This window comes from Elephantulus edwardii, unplaced genomic scaffold (genome assembly GCF_000299155.1).
Source record: "Elephantulus edwardii isolate Elephantulus edwardi_28Jun2011 unplaced genomic scaffold, EleEdw1.0 scaffold00004, whole genome shotgun sequence".
Classification (NCBI taxonomy): domain Eukaryota; kingdom Metazoa; phylum Chordata; class Mammalia; order Macroscelidea; family Macroscelididae; genus Elephantulus; species Elephantulus edwardii.
This window is the reverse complement of record NW_006399754.1, coordinates 2692102-2707809: the sequence shown is the minus strand read 5'-3', so window position 1 is coordinate 2707809 and position 15708 is coordinate 2692102. Positions and strand designations below refer to the sequence as shown.

The 15708-nt window shown below is 36.9% G+C and overlaps 1 protein-coding gene across 1 annotated transcript in view; it reads left to right on the top strand.

The window, feature by feature from the left end:
* The window catches only part of KPNA3 (karyopherin alpha 3 (importin alpha 4)), a 91763-nt gene that overhangs the window by 51589 nt on the left and 24466 nt on the right, over positions 1 to 15708 (top strand). The window contains exons 2-7 of the mRNA XM_006879508.1: positions 7335 to 7379; positions 9446 to 9535; positions 9731 to 9760; positions 9850 to 9902; positions 10020 to 10115; positions 13890 to 13975. Of these exons, the coding sequence (XP_006879570.1) occupies positions 7335 to 7379; positions 9446 to 9535; positions 9731 to 9760; positions 9850 to 9902; positions 10020 to 10115; positions 13890 to 13975 (400 nt within the window). The remainder of the gene's footprint in view (positions 1 to 7334; positions 7380 to 9445; positions 9536 to 9730; positions 9761 to 9849; positions 9903 to 10019; positions 10116 to 13889; positions 13976 to 15708) is intronic.

The following is a 15708-nucleotide window of genomic DNA, read 5'->3' as shown; positions in this document are numbered from 1 at the left end:
GCTGAAGTAGTCTTTTTTTAAAAAAAAAAAAGAAAAAGTGTGTGTGTGTGTGTGTGTGTGTGTACCGTCAAATTGGATCTGACTGGTACAGGAGACTGCCCCTCCTCCAGCAGAGCATGAAGTAGAGTCTGGGTTCCCCCCCCCCCACAAGGTGCCTGTTGGGGCCTGGGTTTCAGCTGTCCACACCACAGCAGTGGGCAACGAGCTTAAAGCCCCTGATGGCTCTGGGCGCTGACTCTCACCAGTGGCTATGGATGAAGTCACAGGCGATTTTCAGCCAGCGCCGTCAAATTGTATTTTTTAAAAAACTTTCATGAAAAATCAAATGGGCATAGTTAAGTGAGTCTTATTTTTTATTCTCTGTGATGTTCCTAGAGAGCTCTCTTGCTTAGTGGGTCAGGAGTTGCATTGCTAATGCAGCGAGAAGTTCAAATCTACCAGTTGCGCCTGTAGAGAAGGTTGGGCATTCTTCTCCTGTGCAGTTTCTATTCTGTAGCACTTAAGTTAGCGAGTTATTCTATTCCATTGATTTTTGTGCCAATCCCTCCACCAAACAATTATTTTTATTATAGCTGTATAATAAATTCTGAACTTCAAAAGGGTAAGTCCTCATACTTTATTATTCTTGTGTCAGGAAAATTTATATCTTTACCAGATTAAGTCTACCAATCAGTAGGCATAGGTTTTTCATTCATTTAGATATTTTCTTTCTTTCAGCATACAAGTCCTGAATAAATGTTGTTAGAATTATGCGTTTTTAAGATTTTTGAGAGATAACAAGTGATGTTTTTCATTTCAGTGTCTATGTGATGTAGGATAGGGCATGGTTCAGATCTGTTATTCGTGAGTCATAGTTGTTGGCATTAACAACAGAGTATTTGTTACTATTATATAGAATGTAATTAGATGTTTACCTTTTTCATTCTTATCCTTCAGCCTTTATAGACTCACTTGCTATATGTGGGAGATTTTGGTAGCTTTCTTAAGATTTTTCTGTGTTGACTGTCTGCATACAACTTATTCAACCTTGTATGTTGGAATAGAACTGGACTCTATGGAGTTTTCTTTTTTCCTTTTAGTTTTCTTGAGAATATACAAAGCAAATATACACCAATTTAGCAGTTAATTCTTTCTTTTTGGAAGGAGATGAGGGACTGCGGCAGGAAAGCTACTCCTAGTGCAGAGAAGACAGGGTTAATTCCTTTTAATATTCAGATTTTTTTTTAATATTCAGATTTAAGGATAAAAGTTTTCACTAAATCTAAAGTTTTAAGTCTATTTCCCCCCAAATTTAATGAGAACTTCAATTTACTGTGATAAGCCTCTAGACAGGGAGCTCTTGCTCTTGCAGTAGGTAAGGAGTTGCACTGCCAACCCAGAGGCAAGTGGTTGGAATCCATCTGCTGCCCTGTGGGAGAAAGATAACCAAATTCCTCCCATGTGACTTTTAAGCCTCTGAAAACCCACTGGGTGGTTCTGACTGGACAGCAGTGAGTTAGTTTATTTCGTATGCTGAGGCACTGCTGGGTGAACTCGGCCCTCCAACCTTTACTTTAAAAAAAAATTATTTTCTTATTTTTGTGTGTGTGTACCATCAAATTGGATCTGACTGGTACAGGAGGAGATTGTCCCTCCTTCTCCAGCATCTGGTGGATTGGAATCACACACCTTTGGGATTGAATGCAGTGTCTTGCCACCAGGCCACCAGAGCTCTCCCCAAATCTTTCTTTTGTAAGTTTTGTGCCATTAACTCGACTGCATCTCATAATGAAAGAGCCTCAGAGAGAGAGAACAGCAGATCTGAACCTTGCCTCATTTTGTGCCATCTTCACCATCTCTTTTAATACTTGAGCCCATCATTACAGTCACCCTGTCAGTCCATCTTGTTGAGGGTCTTCCTCTCCTCTGCTGACCCCTCTACCCACTCACTACCAAAAGACCAAACAGGTCTCTCTTAGAGAAAGTAAAGCAAGGACGGTGAAGCTTTGTCTCACATGCATTAGTCATGTTGTTAAGAGGGACCAGAACTTGGAGAGAGACCTCATGTTTTCTTTGTAAGCAGATAGTGCATTAGCTGCTTCTACTAAGCAGAGAGTTCTATCTACAAACTGTTTTATTTCTTATTTTCTAATCTGGACACCTTTTACTTTTCTTTCCTTTTGGCACTGGCTAGAACATCAGGCACTATATTGTATAAGGGTGGTGAGATTTGTTTGTTCTTAATCTCAAAGAGAAAACATGTAAACTTTTAGTAGTATGATGTTAAGCTATAGATTTTTATTTTGTTTCCCTCACTCTAAAGCGCACTTCTCTCATCTTTTTTCCAAAGTAATAAAGAAGTATGTGGTCACCTGTTTGCTGAGATCTGTTTCTTTTTTCTCCTTTTATGTGAATCTTTTTTCTTTTTCCTCTGTTGTATTTGACTTGTTCACTTTGGGTTCTAGTCCTAGAAGTTCAGGACTTTGTCCCAGAAAGGGACTTGAGCTCCTTGTTTTTGAGTCCAGCTTGTTATATACTATTGGGGAGCAATTGTTCTCATATTGCTTTTCTAAATTCTCCATCCCTGATTTGCGGGTTCTGGCCTCAGGTTCTTCATTAGCCTCATTGCTTCTGCCTTTCTATTTCTTTTGCAACACTGGTGCACCTGGTAATGTGTGAATCTTGTAGTCAGTGTATTTGAGAGTTTATGAGGATACTTTGTATGTTTTGTAGATAAGGTTTTGCCTTGACTATCCTGATGACTGTCCTTTTATGGATAAGGAATTCCATGAAGTAAAATAATTCATTAAGAAGTTTTGTTCAAGAAAATGAGCAAACTAGTTTCTAATTTTAAAAGACCCTTATAATTTTTTTCTTACTTAAAATGGATGTAAGGAAACAACATGTTATTGACTGTGTACTATTGAGTTGATCCCAATGCATAGTAACTCTGTAGGGTTTCCTAGACTCCATTGACTCTGGTGTCTTAGTCAAGAGTTGGATTGCCAGGTCAAAAGAAAGTGGCTCTGCAACAATGAATGACTGGAAACCCTAAGTCTCTGTAAATTTTCATTAAAATTAATTTTTTTTAAAGTGGCTTGAATCTACCAGTTTTTTCTCTTGGGGTGACTTTTCTGTTAACAGCCAGGTGCTTAGTACCGCAGTTCCTTGAAAGGAAACTTAGTAGACTATTATAATAATCCAGGTAAGATGGTAACTTGACCTAAGATAGTGGTGGTGGTGAAGCTAAGAAGTTTCATCAATTCAGTTTTGATAATTGCTAGAGATTGGAGGGTGAGAGAGTGAATAGATGTTATTTCCTAGGATTAATGCTTTTCTAGCTGTTTGAATTATTGTACTATTTGTTGATACTGGGGTTATTTATAGAAAAATAGCTGGTGTTTTTTCCATGGGGGGGACAGATATGATATTACTTATAAGCTTACAGAATTGCAGCAGTCTAGCCCCCCACCCTTAAACACTTACACACTCAGAAACACTCTTATTTTTCTCCTTTTTCCAGTCTTGCAATTTTGCATCCTTTTCATAAGGGAATCATCCTTTCTCCCCCTTACTTGCCTATCTTAACACATTTTATTACTGCTTACTTAATGGCTTTTTTCACCAAACCATGTATAATTGGCCAGCTTTTTCTTAAACAAACAAACAAACAAACAAACAAAAAACCCACAAAAAAGTCTGTATTTTTAAACTTGAGGGAAAGCAGGCAAAATCAAGAATTTTATGTAAGTAATGGTTATCATTTAAGATGTAAGATTTAAATATGTAAAAATCAAAAACAATCCACCCTATTTGTTCATAGATTATAGCTTGCTGAGCTCCGTACTAGACTAAATTCATCAATTAAATGCACTCAGTACATTTTTGCTCAATAAATGGACTTACAGTCTTGAAGCTGAAATAAGAAGGACTGGATAAATATATTTAGGAGTGGTCATTGAACAGTAATTGAAGACATACTAGTAGATGATGTCACTGGGCTAGAATGCAGAGGATGAGTCTAATAGAAAAAGCTGTTGACTAATGCAAAGATAAGGAACTCTGGTGTAGTACTTTCTGTGTTGTGCTGTTAACTGAAAGGATCAGAAGCTTGAACCCACTGCATTTGAAAGATGAGCATTGTGATTTACAGCCTTGGAAACTCAATGGAGCATCACTGTGAGCCAGAACCAACTCACTGACCGTGGGATTAACACAAAAGTGATAGTATCATACAGAGTACAGTCCTGTTGTTGTCCACCCTAAACCAGTTCGGCCATTTATACTCAAATGATTTTTAGGGGTAACTGTAGGGAACCCTCAGTAGTTAGAGAGTCCTGGAGTAGTGCAGACAATAACTTGCATGGGTGCTGAATTACCCTTTCCTCTCTCTCCCCCATTAGAGATAAAAATGTATGCAATAGAACATTGACTAATTGAACAATATTTATGTATACAGTTCAGTGGCATCATGCTCATCAGGTTATGAAACCACAATCTATTCATCTTATAACAATTAGACAATTAAATACAGCTATTACAATGAAAATATTTTCCACTTTAGTAACAACTGGCTTATGTATCCACTTAGCAATTTTAATAGCACTACATTTCTAGTCTTTAAATCAGTAAAGACCATTTACAGTTATCAAATGATAATTCTGTATTACTGGTAGTTTAATATTATATTACATTCTTATTACCATTGTATGTGATATACTGTGTAATATATAAGGCATTCTCTGTATTAAAAGTATTGAAATAGGAAATAGATTTGAGAGTTTCTGCTATTGAGCTATATCACTGAAAATAGTTTTATTATTGTATTTCTTAAGCTCAAGGAACAAATTCAAACCTCGAGTTGCCATAATTAGGGATGCTTTAGGAAGAATATTAAATGATCCAAGAAGTATTAAAAGAAGATGGAAAGAATATACTCAGTCACTGTATCGAAAGGAATTGGCAGACACAGAAGAATTTAATGAATAACATATGAGGAAGAGTCTATGGTGTTGAAGGAAGAAGTTCAAGCTGCTTTGAAGGAAATAGCAAAAAACAAGGCCCCAAGAATAGATGGTAATATCAATTGATGTATTTCAGCTAATAGATGCTGCCCTGGACGTGCTCACCAAGTTGTGCCAAGAAATCTGGAGAACAACCACTTGGCCAACTGACTGGAAGAGATCTATATTTGTTCCTTCCAAACAAGGGTGACCTAACAGAGTGTGGAAACTACAGAACAATATCATTGATTTCACATGCAAGCAAGATTCTACTGAAGATTATCCAAAAACGACTAGAACAGCACATCAGAACTGCCAGAAGTCCAGGCTGAGTTTAGAAGGGGTCATGGTACTAGGGATATTGTAGCTGATGTTAGATGGATCTTAGCGGAAAACGGGGAATACCAGAAGAATGTCTATCTGTGTTTCATTGACTATGCAAAGGCATTTGACTGTGTAGATCATAACAAACTGTGGCTGACTCTGAGAACAATGGGAATCCCAGAACACTTGATCGTTCTGATGCGAAACTTATACTTGGACCAGGAGGCAGTCATCAGAACAGAGCAGGGCAACACTGCATGGTTCAAAATTGGGGAAGGTGTACGCCAGGGATGTGTCATATCTCCATACCTTTTCAACCTATATGCAGAACAGATTATCTGGGAGACTGGGCTCTATGAGAAGAAGTGTGGCATCAGGATTGGTGGAAGATCTCTTAGCAATCTGCATTATGCAGATGACACAACCCTGCTTGCTGAAACTGAGGAGGACCTTATGCACTTGCTGCAGAGGGTCAAGGACTGCAGCCTTCAGTATGGATTGAGGCTCAATGTCAAGAAGACAAAGATTCTCACCACTGGACCAATTGGTAGCATCAGGTTGGATGGCGAAGAGATTGAGAGTGTTCACAGCTTCAGTTTGCTCAGCTCCATGGTCAACACTCTTGGCACCAGCAGCCAGGAAATCAAAAAACGTATTGTGATGGAAAAGTGTGCTATTAGGGACCTCTCCAGGGTACTGAAGAGCAGTGGTGTCACTCTGGAGACTAAGGTGTGCCTGATACAGGTCATGATCTTTGCAATCACTTGTTATGCATCAGAGAGTTGGACAGTGACTAGGAAGGATAGAAGGAGAATTGATGCCTTTGAGCTGTGGTGCTGGAGAAGAGTATTGAATATACCATGGACTGCCAAGAAAACAAACAGAGTCATCCTAGAGAGGGTTAAACCAGCCTGCTCCTTGGAGGCAAGGATTCTGGGGCTTCGTCTGACATACTTTGGACATGTTGTAAGGAGGGACAGGTCCTTGGAGAGCGACATCATGCTTGGGAGGGTGGGAGGCAGCGCAGGATGGGAAGGCCCTCTATGAGGTGGATTGATTCAGTGACTGGGGTAATCAGGATGGGTGTGTCAGGCAGTGCGATTGGCACAGGATAGAGCAGGGTTTAGGGCTGTTGTACAGAGGGTCCCTGTGAGTCACAAGCGACTCGATAGAACATAACAACAATAACAACTCCTCACTTTGATTTTACTAATGTGCCTTTTCTTTGGCAGTGTTGTTTAGCATGTGCCTATATAGAATCATGAGTTTTTATACAGTTATTATTTCAGCATTTTTAGAAATTTTGTTAATTTCGTTTCTGCAGAATTATTTCCCCCTGAAAAGGGATTAAATTTGGCAGTATATTTAAAGTAAAATATCCCATGGGCACATAGCTTTATAAGAAGTCCTGGTGGCACATGGTTAAATTCAGCTCTAACTAAACAATTGGCTCCTTAAATCTATTGCTATGCTGTTGGTGAAAAGACCTAGTGATCTGTTGTCATAAAGATTTCAGCTTAGGAACTCTGCAAGGTAGTTCTACTCTGCCTTATAGGTTTGCTTATTATAATATGTTGTAGTTTTTATTCCAGAAATGTAAGGATGTAATCATATTTGTATATGTAATAAAATAGCAGAGCAAATCCAAGATAAAGACATTGTTCACCATCTTGTTTAAATATGCTTTTTGAATGTTAGAATAGTGGGGAACAGTTTATTGTCATAGTTTGAGTCTCATGCCCTGTTCCTTGAGAACTATACACAGTTGACAAAATGTCATTCACCAGAGGAACCTGGGTATAAGTAAGGGAGGGGATTGAAACTGTGGTGGCAAAACTCAAAATTAAACAACAAATATACACTAAAGTAGAAATTTCGGCTTTAGTTTCTTCATTTAAAATCTTAGCCTGATCAGTTCTTAATCCTTAAATACTTCTTGAAAAGTTGGTCTTAAATGCATAAGAACTTAATTAATGCACTGAAAATACCAGTATTTGGATACTTAAATGGTCTTTAATTTCTTTTTAGACAATGCGAAGACACAGAAATGAAGTGACAGTTGAACTACGAAAGGTAAGTGTACTAAAATTTTATTGTGTTTGACTTTTTAGTAACATGTCTTTTAAAAAAGAGCCTTAATTCTTCATACCAACAAGTTAAGAGGGGGAAAAATGATATGGCCATATCAATTGATAGAGGAAAAAAGTACTTGGCATAATCCACCACCCATTCGTGATAAAGATTCATCACATTAGAAATTGTAGGAGAATTGCCTCAACTTGACAAAGAGCATCTACAAACTTACCTTTAATATTAATAGTTAACACATTGCCACACACTTTTAAATTGATGATTGTGCTCAGAAATTGAATGACATTCCTTTTTTATTAATTAAAACGTGCAGGACGGCTATAGCCCTCGTTTGCAGCAATGCACACTGGTGTTTCACTTGGTGAAAGGCAAAATGTTTTCACCCTGAGACCTTTGGTATCTGCTTTCTCTGTTTTTATGCATTTTGTTGGAATCTCTTACTGGTTCTGTAAGACAAGGAAAAAGAATGATAGAAAAGATACACAAACTAAAAAGGGGAAAAGTAAAACTACCAATTAGCAGTTGACAAAATTGTGTTTGTATGGAAAATTCCAAGAAATCTGAGGAGGGAGGGAAAAAATCAACTCCCTAAAACTGTTGTGAATTCAATAAGGTTATAGAATGGACTAGATGGTTCTAATATCAAGATCAACGGGCATTTCGTGACTAGAACAGCACCCACCAGTTATTAGCCTAGACCCTCAAATTGGCCTTTATCCATAGGGTTAGATCTCTTCCAAGCATAATTGAGTGTACATCTTCATGGAAGAATGCCCAAATTCATGTTTCCCAGAAATACCAGTTAAATAACCTTTTCTGCTTGCCAAATAGCATGTACAGAGAACACCTAAGATGAGGTATAATAAAGTTGAAAGGTAGTAATAGAGAATAGAAAGCACCCTGCAGGCAATGGATATCTCTTAAGGCACCTATACACAGTGGGCTGGATCTACTTGTAACAAAGAATAACCCTTCTTTATCTAAGATAATCTGACAAGAGTTCTGGGTTTCTTCAGAGGACTGTCATTTTCACCTTAAAGCATTCAGAAGGTCATAGTCTCAGAGGTTCCTCCTATCTCTCTGAGACTAGTTAGCTAGTCTCATTTGATTTTTATTCTACATCTTTGTTCTCTCTGGGCCCTCTTGTCATAATTCTAGTCACAATCAGAATAATAGTGGCAGCCACGCACCATCTAGTCCTGGTCATGGAGACCGTGGTTCATTAGTCCTTTGTATTAATAGCTCCCTTGATTCTTTGGTTTTATTCACTCTCAGGATGGGAAGAAACCAGTAGTTGTAGCTTAGATGGCTGCTGCCAAACTTTTTAAGACCTCAGATGCTACTTGTCAAAGTAGTAAGCAAAACATCATCTTGATGAACTCTCTTGTGCCGTTGATCTAGGCATCCCTGAGTCTGTGGCCCTTCTCCTTTAAGCTCAAGTGGAGTGCTTGCTTGATTATATCTGAGAAGTCTCTATAACACCTTTTATGTTCATTGTCTATGTTAACTCTGTACAGACTTAAATATCTACACTTTAAACTATGTACACATGTGGGTATTTGTGATTACTTTGGTTACCAATTTTTACTCTCCTCTCTCATTTTGATAACAGTTATCTTTTTTTTTTTTTTACCCATTCTATATATTGTCTACAATTTGTTTATCAGTTCTCCTGACACTTGCATGTTGACCTCTTGTACCAAACCCTTCATCAGGTTTTCAGAGGCTACAAATTGCATGGGAGAAGATTGCCCATCTTTTTTGGCAGGAGCAGCTGGGGAATTGTAACCTCTTGCCTTTGAATTGGCAGTGTAGTTCCCTACCTACTAGGCCACTCCATTGTTAACAATTTTTATGAGTATGTATCAAACGAGTTGATTTTGTTTACCAAAGCTAGAATATCAGTGGTTTTCAGAATGCTCATTATCTTTGCAGTAGATACTCAGTATTTGTCTTATAATTGCCTAGTAAAGCTAAAATAATTTTGATAGATTTTTTATTAACAGCAGTCTTCGGGACTTCTTAACCATCTATTGGTTACCTTTCAGAACAAAAGAGATGAGCACTTATTGAAAAAGAGAAATGTTCCTCAAGAAGAAAGTTTAGAGGATTCAGATGTTGATGCTGATTTTAAAGCAGTAAGTTACTTTGTTCTTATAAATTGCTTTTAAAATAATTTTCATAATCACTAGGATAAATTTACTTACAATGTAAGAGCAGTGTTACAGTGATGATTAAGATACAATCGTTCTCATTTTGTCAGGTAGACAAGTGAATTACAGTTTTGCCAAACTTAACTTTTTGCTGAACTGTATTTTTCTTTTCTTTTTCAGCAAAATGTAACATTAGAAGCTATATTGCAGGTATGTAAGTAATAATTTAATATTCTCATTTTAAAAAGTATTTGAAGTTGTTTGTTTTTAATTTCAGAAATTTACATTTCATTTTACAGAATGCCACAAGTGACAACCCACTGGTCCAGTTGAGTGCTGTCCAGGCTGCAAGGTAAATAGTGATTTGACCAGAACTATGTCATATGGTATAGTTTAGAAGTAATCTTTTGTTATTGCTGTTCAGAGCTTGAAAATTCTAGCAATTTATTTCTTGTCTCTCTACTTCCAGAAAGCTATTATCCAGTGACAGAAATCCTCCAATAGATGACTTAATAAAATCTGGAATCTTACCAATTTTAGTCAAATGTCTAGAGAGGGATGATAAGTAAGTATGAGTTTGTTGATACACTCACTTCTTTTCTGTTAACTTTAAATTTCATATTGCTATTTAACCAGTAGCTTCAGTTTGATTGTCTATTACATCTTTGTCATGTATTTTTATGTTCTTTTTCTCGTTCTTTACTCTGCAGGCCTAAACGGCTCCCTTTTTTAAATTTATGAACTAAATGTTCTCTGGGAAAATTCTAATGCCTATTTATTATCCTGAATTTTATAACTTTTTGCTTGTTTCTTTCATTAGTAATGTTTTAAAATAACACAAATAGTATTTGAGTCACTCTTTGCTTATGAGCTATATATAGATTAGCTTCATGACTGAGTCAACATGAATGGTTTCCAGAATTCAGTGGCTCTTACTTACCCTGGGAATATTCCAGCTGATCTACAGAACCTCTACATAGTCTTTAACAGAACTTCAGTTGTAATTAGTAAGTTATGCTAACATTTTACTTTTGGTAATAAAAAATAAACAAAGAAGATACTAGGTTTAAATCTACCCAGAAAGAGGCGGGGGGAGGGGGGGGTTGGATAACAGCACTTGCTATCTTTCATAGTTCTGGTCTATTCTCCAGTTAGTGCTGTATCTTCCCCCCCCCCCTTTTGCTGAGATCTAAAGCCCTTTTTTTTTTATTAAATTTTATTAATTTTAATGAGCATTTATAGAGATTTTTAGTTTCCATTCATTCATTGTTGCACTATAGTGCTATATCTTAAATTTCATCATTTGAATTAACTTAGGAGAATATAAATTTTAATTTTTTTATTATTTTTTTTGTGTATCGTCAAATCAGATCTGAGTGGTACAGGAGATTGCCCCTCCTTTATAAATTTGAATTTTAAAGTTAACTACCATATATTTTACACCTGAATGATTTCACCAAGTACTCTTAAGAATTTTCATTCGACTAGCTGAGAATCAAACCACAAAGCCAAACTCACACCACGGAGTCAATTCAGCTCATAGTGGTCCTCCATCAGATTTCTGAGGGTATAAGAGGAGTCTGCCACTCTTTCTTCCATAGAGCAGTTGTTTGAAGCCACCAACTTTGTGAGTAGCAGTGTAAGACAGTGCCCTGTATACCACCAGAAATCTTAGGTAAGAGTATCTATTAACATGGAGTTGATTCTTACTCTTAGTAATCCTCCATTGAGTTTCTGAGTCTATAAATCTTAATGGGAGCCCATTTTTTTTCTCATATAGCAGCTAGTGTATTAAAACTACTGATCTTTTGATTAGCAGTACAACATATAATTCTCTGTGCCATCCCATTTAAGGGGGGGGGGGAGTGTGTTTTAAAGACTTCCTCTGCATCCATTTTACATCACAGCTCTCTGTCAAAAGTCTTAATACATTTTAATAGTATCATATATGTTTTCTGTGACAAGGGTTAAGTAAAGTTTTATGCCACGTTCTGAAAGAGAAATTCTCTGCTATTTCTACTTTTGGTGTTCCTTTCCTTTCTGTTGTTGTTGGGGAACTCTGATGGCCCATTCTGTAGAGAATTACATTGTTAACCCAAAGCTCATGCCTCTCTGAGGTTTGATTCCACCAGTGGCTCCTCAGGAGAGAAATGGGCAACCACCTCCTGTGCAAATTACAGCCTTTGAAACCCAATTATAACTCTGAGATGAGTCAGTTCTAAGTTGATGGCAATGAGTTTTGAGGGGGTTTTTGTTCTTGGTCCATCTTTATGTTTTTCTTTACTTTCTAGAATTTGAAAGACGTTTTTGTATGGTATGTCTATAAAACATAACATACATATAAAAAGGATGCATATTGAAATATATATAATTTAATGAATGATTATTAATTAAAGCAACAGAAACTGGAGCTGAGTAATCCCTGGATTAAATCCAGGATTTATGGAACAAGGCTTTGGATAAGTAAGGTAATCTCTCGGAGCCTCGGGTACTTCATTTATAAAAATTAGCTATTTCTGAGGATTGGAGAGAATATATATAAAATACTTTAGATAAGATTCCGCTTTTACCTGTCAATTTATCATGTCTTTATTGTACTTTTTTTCTATACTGGCTGTCGTTCTCTTGATTCTTGGGGGTTTTTGTGTGTGTTTTTCTTTTTTTTTTTAATTTCTTTTTCGTTCTCTTGATTCTTAGGACACCTTAGAAGACTTTCCTTGGTTTTATAATTTTTCACCTTTCTCATTTAATTTCACTATTTTGCCAAACCACTTGCTGCTATGTGCCATCGAGTCAGAACCAGTTCACAGCTTACTCTTCAGTAGGTTTTCAGAGGCTGTAAATCACATGGAGGAGAATGCTTATGTTTCTTCTGTGGAACAGCTGGTGGATTTGAATGGCAGGTCTTTGTGTTGGCATCACTTCTTACTCCTCGGCCACTAGAATGCCCTCATTCTACTCGTTGTCGTCGTTGTTGTTTTAAGTGCCATCGAATTGCGCATGACTCATAGCAGCCCTGTGAACAAAAGCCCTAAAGCTCCTCTACAACTGTCGACATTTATCAAAGTTCATAGTTTCCAGAGTCATGTTGTTTAGGAAGTGGATGCCACTCCTGCTGCTAAGCCCTTCTCAATCTGAGAGCTCCACCAAACACTGTCCATCATGGGTAATCATGGTATTTGACACACCAGTGGCACAGTGTTCTACATCACAGCAACCCCAAGTTACCAAAGTACAGCACTTGACAAACCAGTGCTGTACGACTTAGAAGAATGTTCATCCCAAATACAGTTAACACCAGGCCCAAGGGCCCAACTGACTTTTAAATACAAAGCCCTAACTTCCAGGTCCTATTTGACTCTAAACAAGAGGCTTCCACCTCACATCTTATTATTAGCTAAATCTGGCAAATCTGATCAGCTCATACCTGATTGTGAAAGAGGCTACACCTGACCCTCAACCAAAACAAGAAAATCCACCTTCTGGAATCCAACCACTTCACACATGAGCCACCAAACAGATTTAGGAAATCTGGTAGGCAAGTGGCAAGAAGCTGCATTGTAATCCCAAAGGCATGCAGTTTGAATCCCACCAGCTGCTCTACCAGAGAAGAATGGGCAGTTTCCTCCCGAGCATTGGTTCCAACTCCATTGTACACAACAACAACAACATAATAACATAAGCCTTTGTAATTCATTTCACTCATGCACCCTTAAACTGACTCATCATCTTTCATTTGCAAAATATTCTACCCATTATATTCCTTAATTTTGCTTCCAGATATCATTTCCTTTTTTCATTTTATCTTTTGAGAGTTAAATTGGTTTTCCCTTTGTGAAGTCTTCCATTACTGTTCCAGATTAAAATAATTTCATCTTTTGAACACAGATATAAGATCTCTAGTATGAAAAGTTGGTAGTATAGCGGAGTTGCATAGAGTTTTGACTATAAAGTCAGTTTAGAGGCATTGCTGGTAGATCATGTCAGTGGGTGAGGGTTTAATGTAGCAGAGTGCTATTAGAATTGATATTAGCATGTAGGAAATATTTAGGAAGTAAAATGGTAATGGCTTATTTAATTAGATTGGGGTTTTGTGGGAGAGAGACAAAAGAGTTGGCGAAAACTGTGTGTCCAGCTAAATCTTATAACTACTCATGGAAATGAAAAAGCAAATTTATAAGGACTGAAGACTTTGGGATCCAGTAAAACATTTCAATAGGGATATTCAACAGGCGTTGGATTAACAAGTGAAAATCAAGAACAAAGTAAAGAATAACTGCATAGAGCTTGAGGTTCATAAGTTTAGGAGGTAATTTTTTTTCCCTCATTCTTTTTTCAGTCCTTCATTACAATTCGAAGCTGCTTGGGCACTAACTAACATAGCTTCGGGAACTTCTGCCCAGACTCAAGCTGTTGTACAGTCAAGTAAGTAAATTAATTCCCTTTCTCTGGATTCCCCCCCCCCCCATTTTTTAAATGAAGGTGTTACTTTTAATGAGTGATACATTTCTCATCATTTTTCTTTTTTAAAAAAAAAATTTTTTTTCTACTCAGTAAGCAAGGAGGGTTAAGTAAGGAGAAAACCTCAGTGGTCAAGTCAGAACTGACTCATAGCTGACCCTTCATTGAGTTTCTGAGACTGAAGATTTACAGAAGGAAATTGACCATCTTTCTGCTGAGAAGCCATTATACAGAAGGAAATTGACCATCTTTCTGCTGAGAAGCCATTAGTGGATTCAAACCATCAGAGAGGAGGAGTGGCCTTTGGGTTAGCCCACAACTCCCTATAGACTATATTATTAACTGTTGTTACTAAAAAGTGAATAGGGAAGGGGGGGAGAGTGAATAGATTTAACGTCTTGGGTTGAGACCATTTGCTGATAACAAAGCTTAAGATTTATTTTGAATATCTTTAAGGTGCTAAGTGGCTTTATGTCTTTTAGCTTATACATATTTTTAAAATATTTCTTAAAAAATATTTCTTACCTCAAATTTGGACTCTTTATTGATGTGTTTGCCCAAACTGACAAAAACTCTTTGAAAAGACTAGATGTCATTTAGATGTGTGTCATTTCACCTTATCCTCCCCAACCACATTATCTCTAATGTCTGGGGACACATAGTTGACTTTGGATGGTACTCAAGATGATTTTTAAGTAATACATGGTGTAACAGTAAGATACATTGAATCATGTAGTAAGGCATCTATTCTTTTTTTGTTCTCTTTCAGATTTTTCAGTAGTAGCAAAGAAACAGTTTACAGTTACATGTTATAGCAAAACGTCTATGCTTCTTATATTAAGGCTTTTAGTACATACAAGTAGATGTACAATATCTGTGCTTTGTTTTCATTTTGGTTTTTTTCTTCTCTTCTATTTGTAGTAAATTATATTGGTCTTTTCCAAAAGTGATAAAATTGGTCAAATTTAAAAATCAGAGTCATTTGGAACCCTCACTCATTGCTAGTAAGATGTGTAAAATGTTCAGCCACTTTGTAAAATATTTCTCAAAAGAATAAATAAATACAGGATTTTCATCATTTAATTACGTTCATATAGAAAGACCAAGAGGCAATCATTTGAATGTAACAAGGGGGTACTATTTGATTTAAAATTAGGAAAGGTGTGCTTCAGACTTTTATGCATAATCAGTCTCTATGCTCAGCCAATAATTCAGGAAAATTGAACTATATGAAGAAGAAAGTGGCATCAGGATTGTAATAAAACTCGTCAACAGCCTGCCTTATGCAAATGGCACAGCCTTATTTGCTAAAATTGAAGACGACTTGAAGCACTTATTGCTTCAGTATAGCGTTCAGTATGTGTCAATATCAAGAAAACAAAAATCCTCTCAACTAGAACAGTAAGCAACATCATGATGAATGGATGAGAGATTGAGATTGTCAGTGATTTAATTGATCTTAAAGTGTTATAAAGCACAGCTGTCAATTAGAAGTGTGCCTAACTGAAGCCGTAGGAAAGCTGGACAGTGACTAAAGAACACCCTAGATTATGAGTTTGGTGAATAGTGTTAAATATTCCATGTACTGCCAGAAGAATGAGTACATTTTCCTTGAAAGAAATACAACCAGTTTATACTTCAGAGGCAAGAATGGCAGGAGTCCACATCATCAACATTGATAATGTTAATAAGAGGTA